We start from the raw sequence: 13,288 nt of genomic DNA, 5'->3' as shown, positions 1-13,288 counted from the left end.
GGTGGCAGAGCTGGGATTTGAATCCAGGGCTGTCAGACTCTGTGATGGAGGCAGAATGCTATCTCTGCCCTGACCTAGCTCATCAAACTCTTTTGGTTTTAAACATTCAACTAAGACCATCTGTAAACAACAGTACTATATTATTATAGCAATTCTATTATTTTGAAAAACACATCAGCCACTGAGAATGCAGCCTGCATTCATCTCTCAGAAAATAAGGACTATAATTACTTTTACAAAGTCACAGAATAACGGAATAAGGTAATAGAAGACCTAGGAAGCCGCCTCATGGTGTGCAGATGGACTCGAAGACCCCTGGTATGTTTCAAGTATCATCAGAAGCACATTGATGGAGGTCAGGCTTGAGTGGGAAGATTTCAGGAACCCTAAGCAGCATCCCCAGGTGGCTCAGACGGTAAAGGGTCTGCCTGCAATGTGGGAGACCAGGGTTCAATCCCTGGGTCGGGAAGATCCTCTGGAGAAGGAAATGGCAACCCACTCCAGTACCCTTGCCTGGAAAATCCCATGGACAGAGGAGCCTGGTATGCTACAGTCCATGGGGTTGCAAAGAGTCGGCCATGACTGAGCAACTTCACTCACTCACTCACTCACTCAAGCAGCATCCCCAGTGCAAAAAGCAGCAAGCAGATAGACGCCAACAAGAAGCAGCCCAAACAGCCTCAGGTCACCCACCTGCACTTGAGATGAGCCGCCTCCTCTGTGTAATAACCTTACAACAGTCCCCTGCCATCCAAGTTCCTTAATCATCTCTCTTGACCATGCAGCGTGGCTAGGAGGATCTTAGTTCCTTTACCAGGGATTTAACCTGGGCCCTCGGGCAGTGTGGCGTCCTAACCACTGGACCGCCGGGGAAGTTCCCTTTCATTTTCTCTCTCAACAATTTCAGCAATGCCAAAGGGAGCGATTCTTCAGCCTATGAAGCAGAAGCATTTCCACAGACACCATCTTTATTTGACAAGAGACAGAGAGATCTGTCTCATTTTTCTCTTCATCATAATAAGAGGTGCTCTTTGTTTGGAGGAGCCCTGCCCCTACCAAGGCTGGAAACCACTGTGCTTGCTCCACAAGTCTGAGTAAAGGATGCCAGGAAGATACCGGAGGAGTCCTGCTTAACGCCCTGATGTAATGGAAAGTCCCCAGGGCACTGCAGGGTTCGGAGGGTCATCTGAATTCTGCTAGGTTGACTCCGAGGATCTGATTGTGCTCCCTCTAGAGTCTACACCTGTCCTGGGCTCAAGCTCTCAGTGATTCCAGCGGCTTCAAAGCCAACAGCACAGAGCCCCGAAAGCCCTTCTCTGAGTCAGCAGAACCCAGTGCAATCTGCAGAGTTGGCGTGGGTTTTGCTCCTGCCAAGAACTGATGGCCTCACCATACCCCCTCCAGGGGCTCTGTCACAGCCGAGAGGGCTCAGAGCTCATTCCTCCCCCAGTTCTCCTCCAGGAGCTGTATCCTCAAGTTTCAAAGTTTCCCCTGAGAACCTGAGCAAGAGATGATGGGAACTCAGGGAAACTGAGGTCTCAACCAGGAAATCGTTCCCAGTGATGCTCGGGCCAGAGGGTCCCAGTGAAAGAAGAGGGCCAGGACTGAATCCACAGCCAAAAAAAGTGAAAGTGTTAAGTCACCCAGTCGTGTCCAACTCTGTGCGACCCCACAGACTATAGCCCACCAGGCTCCTCTGTCCATGGAATTTTCCGGGCAAGAATACTGGAGTGGGTAGTTGTTCCCCTTCTCCAGGGGATCTTCCCAACCCAGGGATCAAACCCAGGGCTCCCGCATGGCAGACAGATTCTTTATCATCTGAACCACCAGGGAATCCACACCCAAGGGAGGCATTACTACCTCCAGTTTGCAAAAATGAAAACCAAGGCTCAGAGAGATAAAATCACTTGCCCAAAATCACATAGCCAGGAGCTGGCAGACTTGGGATCCTAAGTCATCACTCCCCAAACATGTGGACAAAGATACAGAATGTAATTTTAGTTGGTGCAGTGAGAAAGTCATTCCCACATCAATCCTGCTTGAAGTCCTCCAAGAAGAAAAGCTTGTCTGGTGCTGTCTTTAACCTCTCAGACCCTTATTACATCTCTTCTTAACAGCGAGAGAGTAGGCTTCAGGAGAGCCTTCAGTGGGAAACAGTACTTTGGTAAAATAGTAGTATTCATTTCTACAACCATCTTCTGTTTATGCAAATGATCCTGGCTTGCTCTTAGCTTGAAGTTTAAAAAGTGAGTTGATTTATGGGATCTCCCTGGTGGTCCAGTGGCTAGGACTCCATGCTTCCAATGCAGGGAATCCAGGTTCGATCCCTGGTCAGGGAACTAGATCCTACATGCCACAACTAAAGATCCCACATGCTGCAACTAAGACCCAGCATGGCCAAATAAATAAATAAGTGAAAAAAAATTTTTTTTAAGCTGAGTTGATTTAAAGAAAACTAGTAAAGATATAATAGCACACAGATAAGGTCCAAATCATAAAGGGGGACAGCAGGTGAGTTGAGTTTGGAAGAAGCTGTCATAAAACTTGGGGAGAAGACTCATTGATTGATGGATCTAATGTCTCTCTAACTTGAGTATCTGTTTGAAAACAGAGAAGAGATCTAAAGTAGTTCCTCCCCCTGCCCTTAGCTGTACCCTCACCTCCCTTCCCTGCCAGGCTGCTGGAACCTCAGGCCTGGGAGAGGAGGAGGAAGATGGAACAGGATGGCGCACATGGGCACTGGCCCTTCTGAAACGGGATGGTCGGGACCTCCTCAACTCTTTGTGTAAGTGCTTCTCAGCTGTCCCCGTGGACTCTCCCAGACGCCAAACGGAAAGCTTGAGGTGAAAAGAAAAGGGAGTATGGTTTAGAAGGGAAATCGTGGAGCAGCCAGAGGGGCCTAAACCCAGCATGTTGTCCTACATGGGAACAGCATCATTCAGGTGAAGACATGGAGACAGACAGTATCCACGCACTCGAGGCTACAAGGAGCTCCCCATGCAGAGGGCTCAGGTTCAATCCCTGGTTGGGGAACCAGACCCCACGTGCTGCAACTAAGAGTTCCCCGGGCCGCAACTAAAAGAAGATGCAGCACCGCAACTGAAGACCCCACGCGCCGCACATACACGAATAAATAAATAAATATTAAAAAAGAGTCATCACAAGCTAAATAAATGGCTGTCTTAAGCCACTGAGATTTGGGGTCATTTGTTACACAGCATCACTTGTGGTAACAACTAACTATACAAAGGATGAGACCAGTTTCCCCAGCCTTGAGCTCTCTGGGGACAGATCAGGCAGCTAGCATGAGTCTCTGTCCCTCTCTGGGTCTGGGTCAACTGGGGTGGGCTGGGAGGAGTAGGGTATGAGGATGCACTCTTCAGCAGCAAACATTTCTTTCTTTCAAATCAAAGAGAAAATCCCCAAACACAGAGGCAAGAAATAACCCAGGTTCACACAGTTCTGTTTATATATATTTTCTCTCTATTTAGACACGACTCTTCAGTAAACAGTAATAAGATATGTTGGCAGCACTGAGAAAAGGAGGGCACTCCGGAGATAAAACGACTCCCACGCATTTGATTCGGGGACACAAGGACACACACTCAACGTACAGAGACCCGAACAAACACAGTAAGCCAGATAAATAAGCATTGTTTCAAATCACAACCACCACGCTCTCTGGAACACCACGAGAGAAGGCAGAGAAGAGATCTTGTGCTGTACTTTCAGACCAGTCTCTCAAAAAAATAAATAAGAATCGGAAGGTCTAGGACCTGGGTCTTGCTAAAATAACATCCTCTGTAGTGAAGAGTTGAGTGGCAAAATAAAACTCTTATCTAGAGGGAGATTTCATACATGATCACCCGTCTCGGGAAGGCAGAGGGCCAGGGCGGGGAGATGAAACTTTCACAGAGTGCTCTTCGGAAGCGAGGTCCATCTCTCATCCATCCCACCCAGGACACCCAGCTTGGGCGGAAGTTCAGATGCAGCCGAAAGTGCTGGGTCCAAGGGAAGCGCCTTCACAAGCATGCCAGGCAGGGACTGTTCCCCCTCCTGGTTTGCTCAGGATGGGAGGACAGATGCGCCCTCTCTGTCAAGGTTTCAATGTGCTTGATGAGTCTCCTCTCCTCTTCAAAATCCTACCTGCCATTCTTGGGAAGAACATCCTTCTGGGACTCTCTCTGTTTCTCCTGACTCTGGTCCATTCTCCGAAGCAGAGAAGGGCTGGCACGACTGCTCTCCCAGGAGGACATGTAGGCAGGGTAAACTAGCTCGCCTAGGGTCTGTTTAGGGGGCTGGTGACCCTTTGTGTGAAGACACGGAGGGAACCATTTCCAGGCTAGGCTGTGACCCAGATGCCAGTTCATCATCTCATTTTTTTTTTCCCCAAGGAGAATACCTGCCACACCCTACCCTGGCCAACCTCTGTCCTCCTCTCTTCCCTTTGTCCTGAGTAAGCAAGGGCACTTAAGGAAATGCCAGCCTCCTTGAACAAGTGGCTTGCACCAACACACACCTTCCAAGCTTCTGGAACTCCGGACCCAATGTAGGAAGGAGAGGCAAGGTCCTCCCTAGGATGAGAGGAAGGGGATGTGGGCTCTGCCCTGCCCAGAGCAGGGGCTCTGAGCAGGACCATGAAGAGGCCTGTCTCAAGCTTACAGACCCTTCTCACAGCCTTTTGTTAAAAGAAGAAAAAAGTCTCTCCTGGGGCCAGGGGGAGGAGGAAAAGATGAGAAAACCCAACAACTGAAATCCCCGACCCCAGGAGAGATGTGCAGAGGACCCCATGTGCCTTTTCTAAATGGGGGCTGGGGGGAGTCTCAGGACACAGGTGGCTCAGGTACAAAGAAAGTGGGGAGGGAGAAACACTTGCAGTCCCTCCTCCAAGCCAGTGGTTCTCAAACGGGGGGCCAGCTGGCAATGTCTGGAGAAGTTCTGGATGTCATAAGGCGGCGGGGGGAGGGGGGGGATGCGGGGGGTGGAGGGCGCTACTGGCATCTAGCAGGGAGAGGCCAGAGATGCTGCTCAACCCCCGATACTGCACAGGACAGTGTCCTTCATAGAAGAATTCCGTGTCAGCAGCGCTCTGCTCCCAGCCACGCTCTGGAACATCTCCAAAGGCCCCTTCAGAGCTCAGAGGCAGCCCCACAGACCTCTCCTATACCCGTTTCCGAAAAGTTCCCAACCCAAGTCTCATCCAAGACAGCTTGGAGGGATGGGAGGGAAAGGGGAGGAGACCATTCTGGAGACCACGAACAAAGATGCTCCTCTGCCCACCAACAACCCCCAACTCCCGCAAGGGAGAAGTCCCAGGCTTGGGCGATCTTTGGTCAAACAGGAAAACGTAAGGCTGAACTGAAGGGGCAACCCCTCCACCCCACCTGCCCAGCGGCCAGAGTTGGGGTGCTTGCTCTTTGCACAGAAGTCCATGCTCGGGAACAGACGTCAGGACCTCGCTCCCCGGGCGGCTTGGAGGAGAAGCAGGCGGGACAGGCGGGTGGGCGGGCGGTGGCGCGGCCCTCACTTGTTCTCAATCAGGGTCTGCACCTTGTACACGAGGTCCCGGGCCAGCTTCAGGACCTGTTTGGTGTTGTGTCGCTCGGCCATCTCTGAAAGAGCAGAAGGCAGAACCACATGAGCCTTCTCTTTGTCGATCCTTGGGCCACACTTCCAGCAGAGACCCTGAGAGGTCTCTGGGGCACCCCCATCCCCATCACCAACTGGCATCACCCCCAGAGTGGCTCTGGAAGCACAGACTTTGGGGACGGCCTGCGACTCCAGACCTCAGTTTCCTCATCTGTGAAATGGGAACCATAACAATACCTACTTCACAAGGTTACTGTGAGCTCAAACGGGATGAAGTGTGTTTGTTTAAAAAAATGTGTGTCTGTGTGTGTTTAAAAAATGTTCGGTCTTCTCACCATCCTCCTACAGACACAGGGACTGGGCACCTTTTAAGAAAGCAATGTTGGGTACACAGTGGATGTTTCAAAGCAGAGAGGAAAGGAAGCAACAGAAGGAGGTGGGGAGGGGAGGGGAGAAAGCACAAATAGCCATTTTGTCAAGAATAACACACAATGATCAGCTCTCTGAAAAATAATAATCCTAAATTATTTGTCATAAAGAAATCATCTGGTAGGAGAGAAAGACACTAAGACCATGGTTCCCAAACTGGGTGCCCAGGGTACCGCTGTGAACTCATGGCAATTTGGGGGGAAATACAGCGATCCTCCACACCTGTTGACCACCACATAAACTGCTAATGGGAGTGAGTGAGTTTGCAATTTGCGCTCCTATCAATGGCTTTATAGCATTGCAAAAAAACCAAGTTTTCAGCAAGCAGTTGCCATGATAAAAGCAAGTATCATGTGAAAATCACTATGGAAAAGGAAGTGAAGGTGGTGAGTTCAAACTGATTCCAAAATTTGAGAAGTTGGGCAAAGTCCAACAGGTGAGCACACCCATTAGAAACTACTTGTTTAAATATAAGATGTATTATTTTCTTTTGACTTACATGTGCTATTTTTTCAAATGGCTACTAAGTTGTTAGGATAGATGTACTTATCAGGTGGTTTGGACTTAATTATTCAATAGTTACTGAATGGTCCGGGATGCCATGAAAATTTCACAGAGACACTAGAGGTGCTATGAACTAAGAAAGTTTGAGAACCTTCACGCTAAGATATGAATTGCTTTGGGTTCTCACAACCTCAAGCCAAAACCAACGTATATGTTAAACCAGAAAGGATGGTTCAGTAAGTTATGAACAGGTGCTTGAGGTATATTCTGCTTTCTCAAAAAATTATTATATGGAAAATGGTTTTAAAAATATCAAGTGGAAAAAAGCCTAGATACAACTGGATTCTGTGATGGTTGTTGTTTAGTCACTAAGTCATGTCTGACTCTTTGCAACCCCAGGGACTGTAGCCCACCAGACTTCTCTGTCCATGGGATTTCCCAGGCATGAATACTGGAGTGGGTTTCCATTTCCTTCTTGAGGGGATCTTCCTGACCCAGGGATTGTCTCTGGGTGTCTCCTGCATTGGCAGGTAGATTCTATATGGCTTAGCCACCATGTACATAAGTTTGGAAAAGACTGAATGAAAAAATAAATATTTTTAAATGAACCTGTTAAGTGCAACATGGTTTTCTGGGTTGGATCCTAGAGCAGAAAAAGGACATTAGTTAAAAACCAAGTGAAATCAAGTAAGTCTGTAGTTTAGTTGATAGTACTATATCAGCGTTAATTTCTTTGTTGTGATACATGTGTGAGGATCAGGTAACATATTAACATTAGGGGCTACTGCGTTAAAAGGTACAGGAAACTCTCTGTACTATCTTTGAAAATTTTTTCTAATAATAACTAATAATGTTTATTATTATTATTAAAATATAAAATATATTAATAATAATAACTAATAATGTTTCCAGTGTAAGGTCATCACTGGTGGCTTTTTTCTTTTTTTGCTTTATCCAAAACCTTCTTTAGTTTAAGAAAATGTTTTAATAGTCATAATAGCAGCAGCTTCTATTCAAAGCAACAGTTGTGAGCCAAGTACCACGTGACTGATGGGCCTGACATCCCTGTGGTCTCATTTAATCCTCCTGACATTTCTCTGATGGAGGTGTCAGTACCATGTTATTCCCAAGGAATCTGAAGCATGGAGATGTGAAGTCACTTGCCCAAGGTCACACAGCTCCCGGGTGGCAAGACTGTGCCTTTTCCATGCCACCTTCCTATGTCTGCTTTCCCTCCACGTCAACCCTCTGCAGCAGACACCCTCCCTTCTGTTCCCAGGTGAGGAAGCAGATGTTTAGAGAGAGGGGAAGTGACGTGTCTACGGCACAGCTCGTTCCCAGAGGAGCCAAGGTTGGCCCCTGAGCCTAATGTCAACACCCAGGCCCCTTCGGCCAGATCCTGAGAGAAACACACGTGGAGCACTCAGCATTACTAGATGTCAACTCATCCACTGGGAAATAGCCACCGGAGGTGGGCGTAAGCCTGCTCCGTCCCCTTCATCTTGAATCAATCTCAGGGACTCTCCATCCATCCCTCTCCAGGACCCAGGAAGGGGCCCTCCAGAAGCCTGCCCCCTTCGGATGAGACCCTGATCACGTGGGTACCATTAAAAAATTTGATGATGTCTGTGAAATCCATGTTGTTCTCCAAGATGATGTCACGGTAGACCTCCACCAGCGCCAGCGCAATGAACAGGACGTAGTGGGCGGATGAGACGTGCTTGGCTGCCCAGATGGTCTCCCAGACGGAGAAGACGTCATCATAGATGAGTTCTGCCAAGACACCAACATACACGCATGCACGGGGAGAGTCCCCCACGGAGCTCACAGTGCTGCCCACCCTCGAGAAGGGTCCCAGGCCGGCTGTGCTCTGTGCTTCTGTCCTGGGGCAGCAGCCAGAGCTCAGGCCAGGACGCGGGAGACCCGGGCACTGTCATTTGACAGCAGCCTCAGTTTCCCCTTTTTCTGGAATAGGCTGGGCACACTAGGTGGGCTGCATGTTTCCAGCTCCAACATCCCGTGAGTGGAGGAACTGCACACGTGCAGATTTAGTTTTCCTTGACCTGTCCCTGCCCTGACCCTGGGCCAGTGTCCTGCTCTCTGCCTGCACCCTCCGGCTCTTTGAGCACCCATGGGGTACCTCCCCTTCCCCCTGCACCCAGGCAGAGTCAGCTGCTGCTTCTGAGTCTAGTAAAGAGAGACAACAGAGTAAGGATGAAGAAGAGTAAGGCTTCCTGTGCCAGTCTGAATCCTGGCTCCATCACTTATGAGCAAGGTGACCTGGGGCTAGTTACTTCCCCTCCATGAGCCCTTCCTTTTCCACATCTGTAAGCGTTGTGATGTTGCTGGCAGAGGTTGCCATCTCTTTCTCCTTCCCGACCCAGGAATCAGACCTGAGTCTCCAGCATCAATAGGCAGATTCTTTACCACTGAGTCACCAGGGAACTTCACATGGTGTGATGCCAATAGTAATAAAGGACTGAAGAGACTTGCCTGGTGGTCCAGTGGTTAGGAGTCTGCTTTGGGATGCAGGGGACACAGATGCAATCCCTGTTTGGGGAACTAAGATCCCACAAGCCCTTGCACTGCAATGAAGAGCCTGCGCACTGCAGCAAAAGATCCCACGTGTCGCAACTAAGACTCAAAACAGTCATATAAACAGATACATAAATAGTTCTTAAAAATAAAGGGCTGAAGAAATAATACATAGAAACGGCTCGGCACAGTGCCTGGCCCTTAATAAATACCTTTATGGGTTAGGGGATTCCCAGGTGGCTCAGGGATAAAGACTCAGTCTGCCAATGCAGGAGACTCAGGAGACCCGGGTTGGATCTCTGGGTCAGGAAAATCCCCTAGAAGAGGAAATGGCACCCTACTCCAGTATTCTTGCTGGGAAAATCCCATGGACAGAGGAGCCTGGTGGGCTACAGTCCATGGGGTCGCAGAGAGTTGGACACGACTGGACAATTGCTCACATATGTATGCACAAAGGTTAGATATTATTACCAGCATTATCCCAAATTGGTATGGTAGCAATGCACTGTGTCAGACATCATTTCTCAGTCACATGGGACAGATACTCCACGGGCTTCGGAGTTCTTGGCCTCTGATAAGCCGCTTAACAGAATGGTAGGGAACTGGGCTTGCGTAGACAGACGGGGGCTCAGATCCCGGCTCTATTATTGCTAGGTCTGAATTTAGTTCTTCTCAGCCTTAGTTTACCCATCTGTAAAATGGGGACTGTGACAGTACCGACTACCGCGTCTCTGCAAGATAAGGCGGGTAAACCGCAGTCAGAACTCAACAAATAGGTGTTACTCTCGTCCAGTGGCTTTGTCCCAACACTTCCCAGCCTCACTGCTGTGGTATCTTTTCCCCCTGGGATTCTGCTACAAAGAGTCTGGGAACAAGGTCCCAGTGGGAAGTGCGTACCTCGCTTGAAATCCAGCAGGAACCAGCGGTAGCAGAAGTAGAAATGAGTGTAGTCCCCATTCTGATGCATCAACTCGAAGAGCTCTGAGTCCAGGATCTGTCAGAGGAAGGAAAGAAAGGCATCAGCCTCCCAGGCAGAGGCTGGGCCACAGGGGACAGTCGAATCAATGATGCTACATCCCCATACCAGACACCGCGCAGCCCTTAACAACCGGGTGGAGTTTAAAGATGGCCAAAGAATTTGAAGTGGAAATCAATCTGATGCAACCTAACCCAGTCTTCCTCTAAAGAAGATATGCAAATAACCAATATGCACAGGAACCACGCTTACCATCATTAGTAATTAGGAAAATGCCATAATGAGCTACTATTTCACATCCACTAGGGTGGCTATAATAAAAATGACAGACAACAAAGGCCTGGGAGGATGTAGAGAAACTGGAACCTTCGTGGGTTGCTGGTGGGAATGTAAAATGGTGCAGCTGCAGCTTTACTCGTAGGTATATCCCCAACAAAAACGAAAACCTACGTCCACATAGAAAGTTACACATGAATGTACACAACTGCGTTATTCGTAATAGCCAAAAAGTGTAAACAACCCAAGTATCCATCAGAGGATGAATGGGGACACAAAATGTGGTCTATCCATGCAATGGAACATTCAGCAATGGAAGGAATGGCATATCGATACATGGTGCAACACAGACGGACCTTGTAAACATCACGCTCAGTGAAAAAAGCCAGACACAAAAAGCCACATATTGTGTGACTCCATTTACGTGAAACATCCAGAATGGGTAGATCTACAGAGACAGAAAGTAGACAGTGGCTGCCAGGAGCAGGAGAGAGGGACTGCTGTTAATGGTGGTGGTGTTTGTTGTTGTTTAGTTGCTAAGTCATGTCTAACTCTTTGGCCATTCGATGGACTGCAGCCCGCCAGGCTTCTCTGTCCATGGGGCTTACCAGGCAAGAATACTGGAAAGTGAAAGTTGCTCAGTTGTATTCGACTCTTTGCGACCCCATGGACTATACAGTTCATGGGATTCTCCCGGCAAGAACACTGGAGTGGGTAGCCGTTCCCTTCTCCAGGGGATCATTCCAACCCAGGGATCGAACCCAGGTCTCCCGCATTGCAGGCGGATTCTTTACCAGCTGATTTCCTTCTCCAGGGGATCTTCCCAACCCAGGGATCAAACCTGAGTCTCCTGTGTTGGTAGGTGGATTCTCTACCACTGAGCCACCAGGGAAGCTCAGGGGATAGAGATTCTTTTTCAGGGTGATGAAAGTGTTCTGAAATTAGATAGTGATGATGATTTCACACCTGTGACTATTCTAAAAACCAATGAATCAAACATTTTAAAAAGGCAAATTTTACAGTATATGAATTTATCTTAATAAAGCTCTGCGTGCATGTGTGTGTGTGTGTGTGTGTGTGTGTGTGTGTGTGTGTGACAGAAAGAGAGAGAGAGAAATATACTCAAATATTTCTTTGTAGTCTGGAGGAGGAAATGGCAACCCACTCCAGTATTCTTGCCTGGGAAATCCCAGGGATAGAGGAGCATGGCGGGCTACAGTCCGAGGGGTCGCAAAGAGTCGGACACTACTTAGCAATAAAACCACCACCACTTCTCTGCAGAAAAGGACCAATAGAATCAAATGTCCTGTTAAGGGAAGGACCGTGTTTTGTTCATCATTGTAGCCACAGTGCCTGGGCCAAGTAAATGCTCAGTAAGAATGAATCCAGTGGAGTTGACTTGAGCTATTGAGTCAGCGTTAAGTTGAATTGAGTTTTTCAGGTTAACTCAACTGGGCTGAGTGAAGTAGGACTGAGTTACTGAGTTAATTTAAACTAGGAATGGCTATTAAGTTCGTTTGTGGTCCATTGGGTTGAGCTGGAATAAGTTATGTTATTGAGAAGCTCAAGGTCATACCTGGATTAGCGACCTCATGTTGGCAAAGTGTGTGTCCATGGCGCCCCCGTGGGGGAAGTTCTGATTCATCCTCTTCATGAGCTCGGTGAAGCAGCTGAAGGCGAGGGCCTCTGGGGAAAGAGTACAGGAGAAAGAGTCAACTCTGCCACCGCCCAAGGTCCCAAAGTGATGGTCCGAGGGTCTGAGCCAGTTCATTAAGTCCACAGCCAAATAAGAAACGTAAGGAAGTGGAGTATACGCATGCACACCATTTCAAGGGATGCTCTCCACTCTTTCATTGTGTACCTCCCACCCGAGAGGTGTTGAAATAGAGCATCCTTTCTTTTAGGAAACAATGGTGACAGCAAATGCTCTCTTTTAAAGATCCCTATTTGCTCTAATAAAAAGTGGACGATATTTGGTCCCACGTCTTGAAAAAAATTCTGCGGGGCTCATGAAATTCTCATGTCTGAGAATCACTGTATAAAAATAACAATTGTCAATACTGGAAGGGTGTTTGCAGGTGTTATGCAAAGGAAGGGTCAAATAACTCTGGGAAATGCTACATAGAGAGTGACTATATATACAAAGGAAAAAAAAAGGCTCTGAGCGTTTCTGTAATTTAAAAGATCTTTGTTGGGATTTCCCTGGCAGTCCAGTGGTTAGGATTCCACACTTTCACCACTGAGGGCATGGGTTCAGTCCCTGCTTCAGTGGTTAGGACACCACACTTGTATTGATGAGGGTGTGGGTTCAATCCCTGGTTGGGGAACTGCTAAGATCCTGCAAGCTGCATGGCACAGCCGAAAAAAAAGAAAAATCCATTTCATACTGTTCAACCCAGTGTTTAAAATAATTTGAAAACAGTACCTATTTCCTCTTAACACCCAGTAGCTTTAGAGAAAGTTATGAGAAGGTTACCCAAGTCACCACAAAATCTTGTTCATTTTCTTTATTTTTCAGAACAGTTTAGATTTACAGAAAAATTGAGAAGAGTGTAGAGTTTCCATATACCTCACACCTAGTTCCCCCCATTACTAACATCTCCCATTAATATGTACATTTGTTACAATTAATGACCTAATGATGATACATAATTAACTCAAGTCCATAGTTTTTTTTATCTTATGGCCTTTGCTGTTCCAAGAACTCATCTGAGAATCACATTATACACAGCTGTCGTCTCTCCTTAGGCTCCTCTTGGGTACAGCTGTGACTCAGACCTTCCTTGGTGGTGGCCCTGATGGCTATGAAGAGTGCATGCCAGGTGTTCTACGGGACGCCCCTCTATTGTCTGATGTTTTCTCATGATAAGATCGGGGTTATGGGTTATGGTGAGAAAGCCCATGTAGGAGAGGTGCCACTTGAGTCACATCACATCAAGGGTGTACAGTGCTGATGTGGCTGAGGACGGCGGACGGCCT

At 47.9% G+C, this 13,288-nt stretch overlaps 1 protein-coding gene and 1 non-coding gene across 2 annotated transcripts in view; one reads left to right on the top strand and one right to left on the bottom strand.

Annotated features, from left to right (window-relative positions):
• Positions 1-2,266: 2,266 nt before the first annotated feature.
• On the top strand, positions 2,267-2,339 carry TRNAW-CCA (transfer RNA tryptophan (anticodon CCA)). Its single transcript has one exon. It is a non-coding gene; the product is annotated as a tRNA-Trp (tRNA).
• A 2,740-nt stretch (positions 2,340-5,079) lies between these two features.
• Positions 5,080-13,288, bottom strand: part of SGSM1 (small G protein signaling modulator 1) — a 70,360-nt gene continuing 62,151 nt past the window's right edge. Inside the window, exons 23-26 of the mRNA XM_055550318.1 lie at positions 11,886-11,995; positions 9,955-10,051; positions 8,128-8,295; positions 5,080-5,612 (exon numbers count right to left, since the gene is read on the bottom strand). Coding sequence (XP_055406293.1) covers positions 5,524-5,612; positions 8,128-8,295; positions 9,955-10,051; positions 11,886-11,995 — 464 coding nt within the window. The 3' untranslated portion in view covers positions 5,080-5,523. The remainder of the gene's footprint in view (positions 5,613-8,127; positions 8,296-9,954; positions 10,052-11,885; positions 11,996-13,288) is intronic.

This window comes from Bubalus kerabau, chromosome 16 (assembly GCF_029407905.1).
Source record: "Bubalus kerabau isolate K-KA32 ecotype Philippines breed swamp buffalo chromosome 16, PCC_UOA_SB_1v2, whole genome shotgun sequence".
NCBI classification, from domain to species: Eukaryota; Metazoa; Chordata; class Mammalia; order Artiodactyla; family Bovidae; genus Bubalus; species Bubalus kerabau.
The sequence above is the reverse complement of the archived record's forward strand: the minus strand, read 5'-3'. Positions and strand labels throughout refer to the sequence as shown.